A 14,771-nucleotide genomic window follows, 5' to 3' on the forward strand; every position below is an offset into this window, starting at 1 on the left:
AGAGCTGCACCTGCTAACCTCCAGCCGGCTCTTCTTATTCTGATTCATTGTACTGGTTTAAGACCAGCGCTCTGGGTTAGGTCCTGCCGAGTGGCCTTGGAAATCGACTTTCTGATCAGGATAAAAGTCTCTGCTGAAAGAGAAAGCGCTGGACAGAGGTGCCTTTTTCAGGGGCAGGTTGTAAAGTCAGCACATGAAACAAAAACTGCCTAGAGTCAAAATTACCCTTGAAAATCTTTTAAGTCACCTTTAAGTAGCCAAGGCCTGGCCTTTGAGAGACACAAAAAAGGCAAAAATTAACTATTTCTGTTTCCCTTTGTCTTTTAACTGTGGCTTCTCTTTCCCTAGAGCAAGGCAGAATAAATATCTAGCTTGAAAATAAGAGGACTGGTGAATCAGTACAGAGATGTGCTTGTCATATATATGTATGTATGGAGGTAAATACAGTACAATGATATTTCGGTGTATCTGCTATAGTTAAATTTGAACCAGTTCCTGCTAGAACTATACTGCAGTTTAAATATACTTAAGGGGACAAAATACAGTTTCTTTGTGCTTCTTAAATTGTTGAACAGTATCAGTTATATGACTTCTAGATGAGTTTCTGTAAATGATAATTCCCAGGTGGTCCTGATAAAACTACAGTTAAAATGCACCAAGGCAAATCTGCTGGGCTTGTGACTTCTCCAGGGCTTAACTGGGGTGCAGTGTAACTCAGGTCTGCCAACAGTGGGCAGACCCTGTGAGGCCCCTGCTCCTAAGGGCCTTGGGCTGTAAGAGGACAAGGCTAATGAAGGACTTGGAGGTGGAAATAAGTCTGCCCCTTGTTCTGTCTCTTACTTCTTCTTAAACTCATGAGTTTACTCATACTCAGTGCCCTGCACATGGGCTGTGATACAAGGTAGGTTAAACTGGACCCTCATCAAGAGCTCAGAGAGCTAACAAAGAATGTGAGAGAATTCCAGAACTCCGCTGTTGGAGGACTGGTCTTCTGAGTCCTCACCACAATGACTCTGCAGCCCGAGAGAATGATCTCCACGGATTGTCTGTGTATGTTTTTAATTCTTGCTGCCTCTTTCGCCTAGCTCAGCCATTTGTGAGCTAACCTCAGTCGATGCCACCGTATCTCTCCTCCTCTCATCCAAGCTGAGGGATTTTGCGATTAGTTTGCAAAAATGCCTCTGCTTGAGTTTCTCTTTTCTTCCTTCTAGGGGCAGTGCTTCCTACTCTGGCTGTGGGCCTCAAGTCCAAGGAGTTTGACTCAAATCCACGCTCTTCCACATGCAAGCAGTGTCCAAGGTGTGCCTGTGTCCCTCACTGGTGCAGTACAGTTGGTACCGCATGAGGTTCAGGTGAGTATAGTCGGTGCTCATCAAGCAGTAGCCAGCAATAATATTTATTGACACCCTTACTTATTTTCCAGAGAACTAGGACAAATTATATATATGTATATATTCCTGTAAATGTAAGTTGTACACCTCGAGCACTGTTTGAGATATAACCTTATTTACAAAACACTACAGAAGATTCTGAACAGACCAATGGTGAGGAAGTATGGGGCAGTCAAAAATTCCATTTACTCCTCTCTCAATCTCAGTTTCCTCATCTCTAAAATGGGCATAATACAGCAAAAACAGAAATCATCTACTACCAGTGAGTTAAGCATAAATAGTTTAAATAACTGAGAATTATTATTTTGTGGGAGCCATCGGTTTTTGTTTTTGTTTTCCCCCACTAGTATTAAGGATCGAAATTAGGACCTCGTGCTTGCCAGGCAGGCACAGTGCCAACTGAGCTAAATCCCCAGTCCTGTCGTGAGCTTTTTCGTGAAGCTACAACCTCTTTCCCAGAGGTATACACACACATACACACATGCACACATGTGATGTTGCATACCATTTCATAGGTACATAGGACAGGTCTAAACTAAACTTCCCCGATAAAAACAGTATAAATAGCAGGGGCTGCGAAGCCCTACAATGACCACATTATTAAAATGGAGAATGGAATTTGCCTGTAACTTTCCTGGCAGATATAGAGGAGGGACGGGGGAATGGACTACATTCCAAAGTTTGAGATTTTGACAAGAGAATACCAGAGACACAATGTTTGCAGAGACAAAATGGTTCCTGGAATCAAAGAACGGTTTTTCATAGAGTTGAGTATACCATAAGATTTACATTTATTTGTGTTTTTGTTTGAGTAAGGTCACTTTCATTTCTAGATGTAATATTAATAGTTTCCTTACATCAAAAAGGAAACAAATAATCTAGGCATGATGACACATGTCTGTAATCTCAGCACCCTGTGAGACTGAGGCAGGAGGACTGAAAGTTCAAGCCCATCTGAGGAAACCCAGCAAGACCCTGTCTCAAAATACAAAGTGAAAGGGGGAGGGAGGAGAAACACAGACAGAGACAGAGACAGTGAGACACTGAGACAGTGACACAGAATTTTTCTTTATCCTTTTCTGAAAGCCTTAGTCATCCCCTTTTTCTGCTAGGACTCAATGTGGTTATGCAAAGATTTCTTATTTGTATTTTCACTGATGCAACTCCAGGTTTTGAATTACTGATAGTCTTTGCATAAAGACTAAAACAATAAAAGCATAATTAGGATACATGGTATGCAGCCGACTCCACTTTTATTTTGCCCCAGCTCTGTATTTATGATAAATCGCTAAACACGAATGCTCTTTAGGGAGGGTGATTTTGGGTCTCGTTTCTTCACTGAGCAAAAACAGTGTCTGTGACTAGAGTCTGAATTTCAATTTTGCAAGTGTACAGTTGAACTGAATATTATTTGGCACAATGCAGCGCACAACTGAGCCACTAAATGGCTGATTTACTAAATTATTATTAGATGAGCCCTTGCTGTTCCAAATGAAAGTGCAGTCACTGTCTTCTTTCATGGTGTGTTCAAATTGTTCTGTGTTTAAATATTCAGCATGAGGCTAATGTGAACTGATGAACTGAGACTATAAACATTCACTTTCCATACAGATAGAGCGACAGAGAGGCAACATATCATGTGGCCCACGGAGGTGAAAATGATTTATATTTAAGGATGTTGCTGCCTACTTCCATTACTTTGAGGTACTCTTAATTAGCCTGGTGTTTGAAATGACTAATTCCCATGGACAGGAAGAGCTGCTTCATGGAGGCTGAGATTTTCAGATGCCAATGAAAAGAGGCTACCAGGAAGATTTGCTGCTTCGGTTATGCCAAGCTTTGAGTTTTATTTGTGGCAGGCTCCGCAGCAAAAGCAAAATAGTGGGTCTGCCAAAGCAACGATGGTGTTTGACATTCAGTGTGTTTTCAGACCCACCCGTAGGATCTACTCTCTGTCCTTCCTACTGTTCCTCCCCCTGACAGGGCACATCTCCTCCCTGGCCACACTGACACGCACCCTCCACCACAGACAACTAGCTTCTGTACTGACACCTGCTGGAATGAACAACCCTTAGCTTCTTGGATGGATAGAAGTCCTCCTGTCTCCTCTCCTTTGAGGGCAGTTACAGGCAAGCACTTAAAATACTGTGATCACTTACAGTAGATTAGAATTTTTTATTGGTGCTGTGTTGCCATAACAACATGAAGACAGCAGATGACTTAAGCTAGGCTTGCAAAGCAAAAGGCTGCTCATCTGGCAGTTAAAATGAATACAGTTCATTTCACAAGTTTCCCATATGGACTCTTAGTGTATGGTAATGAGGAGACCATATGGTGAGAGAAGATGCACTGAGAACAATCGGGTTCCACTGGCTGAGTGGGAAGCTGGGAGAAAAAACCCGGGTGAGAGATTCTCAAATGCTCTCTGGGTTCAAGGTTTGGCTGAGGTTTGTTTGGGATGATTGTTTTCCATAGGGGTTTCAAGTTTCTTAATCCGTTCCTTAATATGTCAGCTGCACAAAATGACAAACATCTTGCAAGTTTTGCAATATCATTCATCACAAACTGTCAGCAGTGTTTGCAAATCTGACTTGCAAGATCTTTTAAATGTGTTGTTCTTAAAAGGCAATAGTACCAAGTTTTTAGACAAAGTGCAGGAAAATTTAAGCACTTCTGACAAGCAGAAACATTAACAGTAATCATTTTTAAAACACTCCCATCTTTTGCCTGCATGTTTAGCTGTAAATAATGCTAGAATGTATAAAGGATTTAAAATAAAAAAATGTAATAAATACTTTTTATCATGTTTCATAAAGGATAAAAAATGCTCCCAGCCATGCACGTGTGCTATCCATACGTGTGAACATACAGAGATGAATCACTCCTGTTCTCCTTACTACTAACCAGATTGGAAACTGAGGAGGACAGCTTGAAAAAGCCTCTACAGTGGATTCTGTGCTATACATGCTTCATAAAAGATGAATATAAATGCATTAGTTAGACACGGTGAGCTAAATTAGAAGGTCAGGCAGGGCTGGGAGGACTGAAAAATCACACAACCAATGAGTGTAATTACTCTTTTTTAAGTCTATTAAGTGGTGTTGTTCTATCAAGGCTCAGGGGTATAGGACATGAAGAACAAGATAAAGTAATGTGTATTTATTACTCCCACTGGATCAATTTACCAGGTATTTTCAGCTCCATAAAGCAAAATACACAAATGCAGCCTTTGTAACTTTCCTCAGACTGCTTAATTTTCTCTAAAAGAGGGACTGACTCTTGGGGGGAAAATTTTTGTCCTGTGAAGGTTCCTATGCCAGCCCCTCTCCATGGAGGGATGAGAAAGCCGCTGAGAATCTAAGCAGGGTAGGAGCTGGGTTCTGATGAGGAAGAGGAAAGAGGAGCGACTCTAGACTCCCAGGAAGAATGTGGGTAGCCGGGTTGGAAGGAAAAGTGGGAACTTAGTGTGGTGGCCAGAGTGAGGCTTTTGAGCCTGAGGACCTGATGTGGAATCTTAGCTTCCCTGCTTGCTAGCTGTAACATCCTAGCAAATCTCCAGACCCTGGGACTGAGTCCTCTTCTGTGGAGTGGGGGACGTACACTGTGCAGGGGTTCGTGGTCCTCATACTGTAGCCTCCCTGTATGCAGCCACACCTCTCTACCTCCATTATCTCCTTAACTCCTGACAACAGTGTGCGGAGCAGCTGCTGTACAGAGGAGAAACCTGAGGCTGAGGACTCCCACGCTCCAAGTGGTAGATCCAGTTTCCACAGTCTATGTCTGCCTGGCTTGAGAGCCCACTCTCTCTTGGCCTCGATGCTGTGCAGAAGCCTTGAATAGCATTGCCAGGCTTACAGTAGGCACAAAGCAAACATGTCCTTGCCTCCTGGGGTTCACAGCTAACACAGGCAATGCAAAGCTCGAGGGCTGCTCACGGTGCTTGTGTGAGCTAGAGCTCATGGACCACTCATGAAGAAAGCTAGGCACGAAAAGGAACGGAAACATCTCTGACCTTCAGAACTGAGAGAGCACTTTGCCCAGTGTTTCTGGACTGCATCACTGAGCCACCAGTATCTCAGAGTTTCTGACTATCCACATTCCACACTCCCTTTACCTCTACATTGTAAGAAAAGCCAACCTTGACCCCAGAGCCACATTCCTCCCCTCCTGCCATGATCCACAGAAGGCAAGTCTGGTGAAACAGAACAGAATGCTGTGATTTAAAACCCTTAGCCTCCCCTTCTCCATGTGCATATGAAAAAGGAAACCAAAAAACATCTAGGGTTAGCATAATTATAGTATTTAAAATACGTGTGTACAGCAACTATCACTGATGGTGACTTTGAGAGACAAAATAATTTACAGAGAAGGATTATGCTTGCTCCTGTTTGGGAAATGTGAAAACTGCCTGCTTTTCCAGCTTCTCTCAGAAGTGAGGCTCCAATAAAACAAAGCCTGTCCAAGCTCTCGGAAAACGAAATGCATAAGTCTGTATACAAAGGCATATTATTACGGAAAGCTGTCTGTTTGGTCTTTGGAGCAGTTTCATTTGACAGGATATGTGGGTGGTAGTATGAATCTAGCTTTGTCTATTCACAAACACATGGGTTTAATAAAGTGGAGTTTGTTTTTTGAGGTGTGTGGTCCACAGCTCACGGAAACACTCTTGTTTGACAAACACTGACCATGATTCTGAGAAAGGTGGAGCCCATTTTCATCCCCCTAACAATGGACAGTGGGAATATAAATCTCCCAAGTCCACAGGAATACCCTGTGCTGGCTCCATCCGCCGCTTCCTGACCCTGCCCTTGAACCCATGCTCCACCTTAACATTCAGAGCCAAGAGGACAGACACTGTGCTGAGTCACACTGAGAGCTTCCTGGGGTGGGCTCTGGCCACAGTCCTTGCACGATCAAGTAGCTGGATGCAAGCTGCGGAGTGTTTCCTTAACACACAAATCCATTGTGTCTTTGATTACTCTTCTTAAACCCAGGAAAAGGGGGTTGACTATTTCACCATCAGGCCACCAGCAACAATGTGACACGTGTCTGCTGTTTGTCCAACATTTCTGAACATAACATGCAACTGTAAAAATATTTTCAAAAGTACGCAAAACTCAACCCTATGTCCATTTCTCTCCTTCACAAATAAGAAAAATGCTGCTTAGCTTCTTTGGATCTCAACCATTAAATAATCAGTTTTATCTCCTATTTTTCAATAGAGGCTTTCAGAAGGCCAAGTATGGGCCAGATACTATGTTGAGGACACATGCAGGGTTACCTCTTGATCCTTACATGATCCTGTGAAGTCACGTGCTCATCATTCCCATTTTATAGACAAAATGAAGCACAGAAGATACTCATCTACTCACAGGATTAGCGTTTCCTGAGTTGCAGTGATTGGGTAGAAAAGCTGTCACAGGCAAGGCTTCCACTCTCAATCAACTGGCAAATAATCATAGCTGCTCTGTTGGGTGCTAAGGCAAAAATATAACAACCTGACAAGGTGGGACATGCCACCATCCCCATTTGACAGAGAAGGAAACTGAAACACAGAAAGCTAATGAAGTTTGACTTAGGCCACCTTACTAGGGAGGGTCTGGGCTCTGAGTCCCACCTGGTCCATCCAATCTGACCCTCCATTCTGTACTTTCAACCTCTCCAGCAGACCTTAGAGATTGGAGGCTAAATCAAATGCTAAATATGAAGTGAATTTTCTCCCCATCTGGAAACAATATCAAGAATCTAGGATTCTGTTCTACCAATAAGACAGAGCACTGACCGTTGTATACACACACACATCACTTTGCCATTGTGCCCAACAGGAAATACGTGAGAACTAAGTTTTTGCCAGACAGAAAGAATTAAAGGTAAATCTCTCCATACAACATCTAGGCTATGCAAAGAGACCAGTTGCTCTCCAAGAATCAGTCAAGGTCAAAGGAAGAAGGGATGGCCCCTTTGAAAGACAGCGATGTGAGCATGTTGACACATTGTGAGACTTCTTCTTCAGGTGAGGAGCTTTCAAGAAGTCTTAACCAAAGTGAACAGCACTGCCATCCACACACTTGGTCTGGGGCTGAGCATGAAAGCCAGGCAGTTCTTCCCTTGAGGTCAGCTAGTGGACAGACATCTGTGGCTGTCATAGTCCTTACTCTCTTTGGGCCTCTTGGTCCCCCACCCCTCATAGCTGCATTGGCCTGGGAAGCAGCTGAGTGTATGGCAGGACCTGATCTGACTAGTGGCCAACTATGGCTGCAAAGGCAGCCAGGACATCCTAGCACAGACTTTGACGATGACCTGACCGCTCAAGGAGGTTGGTTCATTGAGCAAGGAAGAACACCAGTTTCGTTTTATGAATGTTTTGTGCACGTTCTACGAGAATTCACTGTCCTAGAAATGACAGCTTTAGATTGGCTCTGGCAAGAAATGGACCTCTCAACTACTCATTTAATTGTTAATTTTCACTTATGTCATGAATGACATTTCGTCTTGCTGTCACTAAACAGTAAATAGCAGCCCAACTAATTCTGTACTTTGAACTTCTTTAGCATCTAACTTGTCTATGCTGAGTTCTCATAAAACTTTGGTTGCGTTTTTATTTATGATCAGATACTAGTTTTTATTATGCTCAGCTGTGTTTTGCAGTCTCTCCCACATAGGGCCCAAGTTTCTCAGGTACACAATAGTCAATAAAAGTCCATTTCCTTCTTTCTGCATTGACAATAATTAGCAACATTTTGCTATACATAATGTATTACTCTTACTTGAATTTTGTTACATTTCTCATATGTTTGTGCTTTCTTTTCCAAATAGGCAGAGATGCCTCAGGATGCAAGAGGTTTTCCTATCTGCTCAGTCTCAAGATCTTCCAATAAATTTTCTTTTGAGCTCTTTCTTATCCTCCACAGAGCTAAGAACTGATCCTTGTGTAGGTAAAATTGCAATGCTCTCTTTGTTCACAGGACTGGCATGATACGGTGATTGATTAGCCTAGACTCTGGAGTCAAACTGTACAGATCTGAGTCTCAGTTTAAGGATCAGCATGGTTTGTGATCTTGGGCAAACTATTTAAGCTCTCCTGGCTTCATTATTTTCTCTCTGAAAATAGGAAAGTTAATAGTACCAACCTCAGGGAGTCACTGAGAGGATGAAATGGCATAGTATATGTATGTAAAAGTGAGCACAGCATTGCCTAGCACAGAGAGCTTACTACTTTTATTACTTCTTGCCGTATAGAAGCAAACATACAAAGCACAAAAATATGAACTTGTTATCAATAAACTAATTTTTATCTAGAGCAGTTTTTTGGGGGGATTGTTTGTTTTGTTTTTGTTTTTGTTTTGATTTTTGCCATTCACTCAAGTCCAGCTCTCCAGAAACCATAACACAAAAAAGAGATATTCTGACCTTTGGCAAACGCTCGGGGTCACCAGGATGCCTGGGAATGACCTTCTGTAATCTCTGAAAACCGTAATCAATGGTAGGTTCATTGAGCGCTGTAATGAAGAAGTCAAACAATTAGAACAGTTTCAGGAAATAAAGCAGAACATGATTTGCAAAATGGATGCTACAGAAATAACCGAGAAGTACAAAGTTTAATTGATACTCAAATTAGATCATCAAGTGATCATATGGACAATCTCTTTGCTAAGTACTTTCCCCATCTACTTCTGCTATTTACCACGGAGGGAGTCCACTGACCAAATTCTGTATTCCCTATCATAAAGGGTAGTAAAACGATATTTACTGTGAGGTTTTAGCATTCATTCAGTTGAGTTCAGAAGCTCAGGTCAAAACACACAAGGGCTTATCAAGGGGACATCTAAACAGGAGAGGAACTAAAAGTTTCTGCAAAATCTCTGGTGTACCACAGCTGACCCTGTTATCCCAGCAGCTTCTATGCATGGAGGACTACAAAGGATGGTGGGGGCACAAAGCAGGGGATAGAAATGGGTCTTTTCAGACACCTGACAGAGTCTGTAAAAAGATAGGCATTGAACACACCCTGATTCAAAACCTCCCATCTGATATTACAGATCCTTCCACCAGTGTTGGGATTATTTGAAGAAGACAAGTCTCTGTGGAGCACTAGCTTAGAGTAACTGAATGGCCAAGAATAACTCTTTTAAAGACTCAAAGAGCAAACCTGTAATAACATTTGGAGACAATTGGCCATGCTGTGCCCCTATTAATTAAACTCCCTTACAACACAACATAGTCTGGTCTGTCATTTTCAAGATTTCCTCCTTGAGATACAAAATCTCTTCAACCTTTCTCATCTGAGAATGTGGAAAACACAGCAGCACCATCCTCTGCCCTTTTATCTGTATCCTCTAAGTGCTGGATAGGTGGCATTATTTTTAATTCCCTCCCTTTTTTGTTTAACAAGAATATTCAATCACACGCTGTCTCCCTTCCTGAATAAAAAGACCGTTTTTGTCATTCCAGCATTCAGCTATACATTAGAAAACAGTTGCCACATGCTTTACTTTAAATGCATTTCCATTAACCTAAATTTTAAAAGTAAGATTCATACTACTACTAACTTTAAAAAACTGTATTAAATTCAAATAGGTCCCAAGGCTAATGGAAGCAATTTGTATACCAACCCAAACTGACTGGCCCACTTTTCAAAATACAGGTATGATAATCTTGTGGTTTTAAAAGGACATTTAAATTGAAAGACTGTGAATTTAGTACATAATTATACCAATAGAACCCTTTAACTTGTCAACTTGTAAATCTAAAAGGCTATCAATCATTTCTAAAGAGGAAATAAACCTTAAAACTCCTTGATTGACAGTGCTTACTTTTTATGTAAGAAAAAAAAAAGGCTGCATAAAGTGGCCAGAAATCCATTTACAAAAGTACATTGTTTTACATAGGTGAGTAAAAAGCCAATAATTACACCCCCAAAAGACACATAAAGCAGAGTAAGTACTTTTTCCACACTTGTATATTTTAAGTTAGAGTGAACTTCAGGTAACTTTTTATTAAAAAGATGTTTCCCAAATGCAGCGCTTACTGACGTTAATTAAGTTGCATTTTCAGTTAGGATAATATAATCATTTTTGCAAATTTGAGAGTTAGCCAACCCTCCCCCTTTCCAAACAGTCAGATTTCAACTTATCTCTTCTGGATATTAATTTCAATTACATCCTGGTGTAACAGATCTCTCTGTACTAGTATTTGAGTTGAGGCACAATATTTATTATTCCTCCTATTTTATGAATTACTTTCTAAACCCTTGAGAAGAAATCTTTTCTCAAATTAAATTTGCAGAGTAAAAGCCATAGAACTCTTTATTCAGGGACTCCGTTACTCTTAAAGTCTATGGTATTCAATCAAGAAACGCATGTGACAGAAATGAGTACTAAGGATTAAATTATTTATCATAGCCACCACCACCCATACTGCTAATTGTCAACAAATGTTTAGCCATAAATAGTAGCTTGAAACAAATGCATCATTTTAGCATCTGAAAACATAATTCAGCATCCTAACAATTCTAATTCTTGGTTTTATTTTTTCAAGTCTAAACCACCACTACAATTTGAATAGCTGACTGACCCCTTCAACTGTTTGCATAGTGAAGCCCTATTGTGCCTAGAAACTTGTGGATCTTAATTGAAAAGACTAATATATTGGGGAATAGTGTAATTTCTCGCCAGAAGGCCAACGCACAGCAAAATGACTGACCATATCAACAATTAAAAGAATTCCAATATCATATGAAACTAATAGCTAAAGAACCAAGAAATCATTCTGCTATAGAAAGAGAAGTTGAATTCGACATATTCAATTCATTATTCAAAGAAAAATAAGTATCTGCTGTAAGAAAGTTCAGTATGAGAGAGGACATATAAAGTAAGGCTGCCAACTTATTTCCCATGCCTTTATGATTCACTTTCTGCTCATATTTTTAAACACGTTGCTCTGCATTCCATTTAGGTATGGAATTTTACAAGGGAATTGAGCCGTGAACAGTGCTCACACTAAAGGTAAGCAAGACAAAGCACACTGTCCTAAGTCCAAAGGAACTGGTGATTTCCCCAAGTGCACTGACTACAGAAAAATCTTAAATCAATTACTGAGTGGGAGGGGACATCTAATAAAGATTGTTACTTAAAAAGAAATACTCCCCCTGAAAAAAAAGATTAAAAATCTTGGAAGGGGGTCGGGATAGAGAATATGATGCAAAAGAGGACAGAAGCTGATGCAGTAGAACAGAAGGTGAGGGGTCTCATGGCACCGGATGTGATGTAGCTCATAAAAGCAGTGTCATGGGAAGATGGTGTTTGCTGACATATATGACTAAATTGAAATGCAGACTATGGAATCGTGTATGATATGTTTTTTTTTTAAACGAGCACAAATGAAGTAAGGAAAATTTGTCTATGTACAAACTGCTGAGCATTAGTTGTTTCTAAGTAGCAGGTCTGAAAGGGCTTTTATTTCCACTTTTTTATGCTGTGCATTTTCTGTTCTCCACAATGCACATGTATTACTTTAATAATCAGAGAAAAGGGTTAAGAGTAAGAGATTGTTGAAAAAAAAAAAAAAAAAAGAGCAAGAGATTGTTGCCGAGCTGGAATTTGACCTGCTTATATAAAGTAATGACATAAGAAACTACGCCTTAAAAGGGGTCTGTCTACCCTTTAATAACCTGGCATAGGTTATTACAGGCCATAAGAAAAATAAGTAGTATACTTTTGGCCAGTTGTATAAATATGTGACTATTCGTAAACTCTCTGAAAATCAACAGAGAGGGTAATGGGGAGGAATCATAAAGAATGGTATATTTATTTCATCAGTGGGGCCAGTTGTACCTTAGGGACATACATCTACTCAGCAAGAATGTAATATAAAGTTAGCTCTTCAACAAAGTGAACTCTTTGTACTCAAGTGCAGGGCTCAGGAGCACTGGTAGAAATGTGTCCATGCAACATTTTCTCCCACAAACTTGGGGCAATTCCGAGAATTTGGTAGCAAAACTCAATTGGATATAATTAGCCACAAATAAAGAAGCACAAGTAACCTAGGTTGAAAACAGAAGAACAGAGCAAGATGTAAGCTGCAAAGGAAATGGAGTCACCAGGCCCTGCTTCCAAACACCTCATCCTCCCCCCGCCAGCACTCCTCTCTCTGATCTGAGACGCTGCTGCCCTAACCAATGAGAGATGATAACAGAAAGGCTCGGTGGTTTGGTTTATCCCAAATAGGCAGATCTTAATGTCTAAATCCTCAGAGTAAAATAGGATCAAGGTATGCATTTTTGAATTGCAAAAGACATCAGATTATCCAATTATTCAGTAATCATTTGTAGAGCCTACATGTGTAAGAATTAGCTGTTTGTATCACAATATTATAAGCCATAAATACTCTGTAACCATAATGCAACCCAAAAGGATAGAGGGAACACTTTGATTGTAGAGTTGGACCCTGCTCAGACTCTCTCAGCCAGGATTCTCCTCCTGTGCAACGGTCCACTGTCCTGTCTCCACTGCTAGCACTTCTGCTCCTCTTTGTGGCAAAGCCTTTGCTAGGGTCACATGACACTTAAAGGGCACAGGAGCTTACGCGGTGATCAGGCTGTTGTGGAACCAGAAACAGCTGAATTCAAGATGCTTTTCACTCATCTCTTCAAACATCTTTACTGATAGATATTTACTGATAGATAGATAATGAGCTTGGTAGGACTTTGTAGAGCTGGGAGCAATATGTTACTTTCCTTCCTTCTGATAAAAAGGAAGATGAGCTGTGCCTCAACAGGAGCTCAAGTTTCCAGGGCACATGTGAGATGTGGGAAGGGCCCTCCTGCACAGACAGCTATGATGGGACCCCGGGGATGGCTACTGGGAGGAAGGTGTGTAGTATGCATGGGGCTGGCATTTCAGATGCATTAAAGCTCTTTCTGCTGAAGAAAAAGTTAATTAAATGGTTTTTAAAAATCAAGCCATTCCTCTGACTGCATTGGGGCTACTTATAAATGACTTCAGGTTCCTTCTCTGGCTCATGATCTTAGAATTCTCTAAAGGAAACCAGTAATTTTCCATTCTGAACTAGACTCTATTAAGCCTTTCTCCTTAATCAGTGCTGAGCTCTAGTTATAGAACGTTACTTTTACAATGTCCAAATTTTCATGCAGCATGAAATGCTAGAATCAAAGAAAATTTAGATAACACAACTAGATTTTATGCATAATACTAATCATAATATTATCAGATTTAATTAAGACAACTAATAATGGGTAAATTTATCCAAATTTATATGTGGCCTTTTGTTTTTAAAGGAACTCCACTAACGTTACATTTTTTTTTAAAATCTCTTTCAGGGAATTTATGTGCAACTTAAAATCCTGTAAAGACATATATTGTCAGTTATGGAAATCAATTGTTCTGTGTTAAGGGTTCCTTCTTTTAAAAAAAAATTACTTCTCCATCCTCTTTAACTTTTTGAATACTTATTCCTGGACACAGTGGAAATGAGAGACTGGAGAGCAATGTTCCCAGACACCAGGAAAAAGTGCTCTGGGTGCCTTTCCAATGTGAACTAGCAGATTTCCCTGCTTTTATAGCTCAGTGTCTCACTTAGGTGCTTTAACATATTTCTGGGGTTTTAATTTCCTTTTTTTAATGGCTGTGTGACATGATGTCATTTTGACTGAAAATAAAAAGAAATCAGATATTAGGAAGGTAATATTTATACTCTATCACCACTTAATGTCCAAACAAATATGTAGACTCTATGCCAAGTAATAAATAAAACCTCATAGCCCAGGCAATGATAAAACTAGCACCTGGGTCTCCAAGCTTCCCTGGTGACTATTCTATATTTGAAGTAAAGGAGTAACTGTCGAGCATTTCTCTTCAAGGCAGATCCATTCTGGGTATGAGAGTTATTACATATGTGTTAGGCAGAGCCTTTTTCTTCCATAATGGCCCCATTTTTCTCTCAGTCACTAAATTAACAACCAGAGGTAAACAATAAAACAGCAAGTTATCTTCACAAATTTATCATTAAGGTGTGACTTTAAAAGATATAAACGGAAAAAAAAAAAAAACCAGACAGAAACCTAAACAAGAAGCAGAAATACAGTTCCTGAAAATACTTGTTACATTTGCAGCCATCTGATTATTTCATTACCTGCCTACATGTTTAGTGCCCAATCAGTGTGCCAGGTCATCGATGAAGAGGTCATCATCAGTGAAGAGATAACACTCTCTGAGAAACTAAAAACCAAAAACCCAATCCTTGGCCCGGGGAGCCCTGCTTTCAGTGTGGAAAACTGTTCAAGCCTGGAGGATGCTGCAGGAGCCTGGGGGAGCACAGGAGAGCTTCCTGAGCAGGGTCCCTCAACTGGGGAAAGCTGTGACT

The 14,771-nt window shown here is 40.5% G+C and overlaps 1 protein-coding gene and 1 long non-coding RNA gene across 10 annotated transcripts in view; one reads left to right on the plus strand and one right to left on the minus strand.

The window, feature by feature from the left end:
• The window catches only part of LOC104860936, a 645,196-nt gene extending 637,822 nt beyond the window's left edge, over nt 1–7,374 (plus strand). For all 6 annotated transcript variants that reach the window (XR_002025275.1, XR_004516392.1, XR_004516395.1 and 3 more), the window contains 3 exons: nt 1,212–1,352; nt 3,003–3,095; nt 7,287–7,374. This is a non-coding gene — a long non-coding RNA (uncharacterized LOC104860936). The remainder of the gene's footprint in view (nt 1–1,211; nt 1,353–3,002; nt 3,096–7,286) is intronic.
• Ebf1 (EBF transcription factor 1) overlaps nt 1–14,771 on the minus strand; it is a 387,150-nt gene that overhangs the window by 26,428 nt on the left and 345,951 nt on the right. For all 4 annotated transcript variants that reach the window (XM_033761605.1, XM_010622272.2, XM_010622271.2 and 1 more), the window contains exon 11: nt 8,802–8,890. In XM_033761605.1, coding sequence (XP_033617496.1) covers nt 8,802–8,890 — 89 coding nt within the window. The remainder of the gene's footprint in view (nt 1–8,801; nt 8,891–14,771) is intronic.

Source organism: Fukomys damarensis, unplaced genomic scaffold (assembly GCF_012274545.1).
Source record: "Fukomys damarensis isolate Sample0158 unplaced genomic scaffold, DMR_v1.0_HiC HiC_scaffold_9, whole genome shotgun sequence".
Classification (NCBI taxonomy): domain Eukaryota; kingdom Metazoa; phylum Chordata; class Mammalia; order Rodentia; family Bathyergidae; genus Fukomys; species Fukomys damarensis.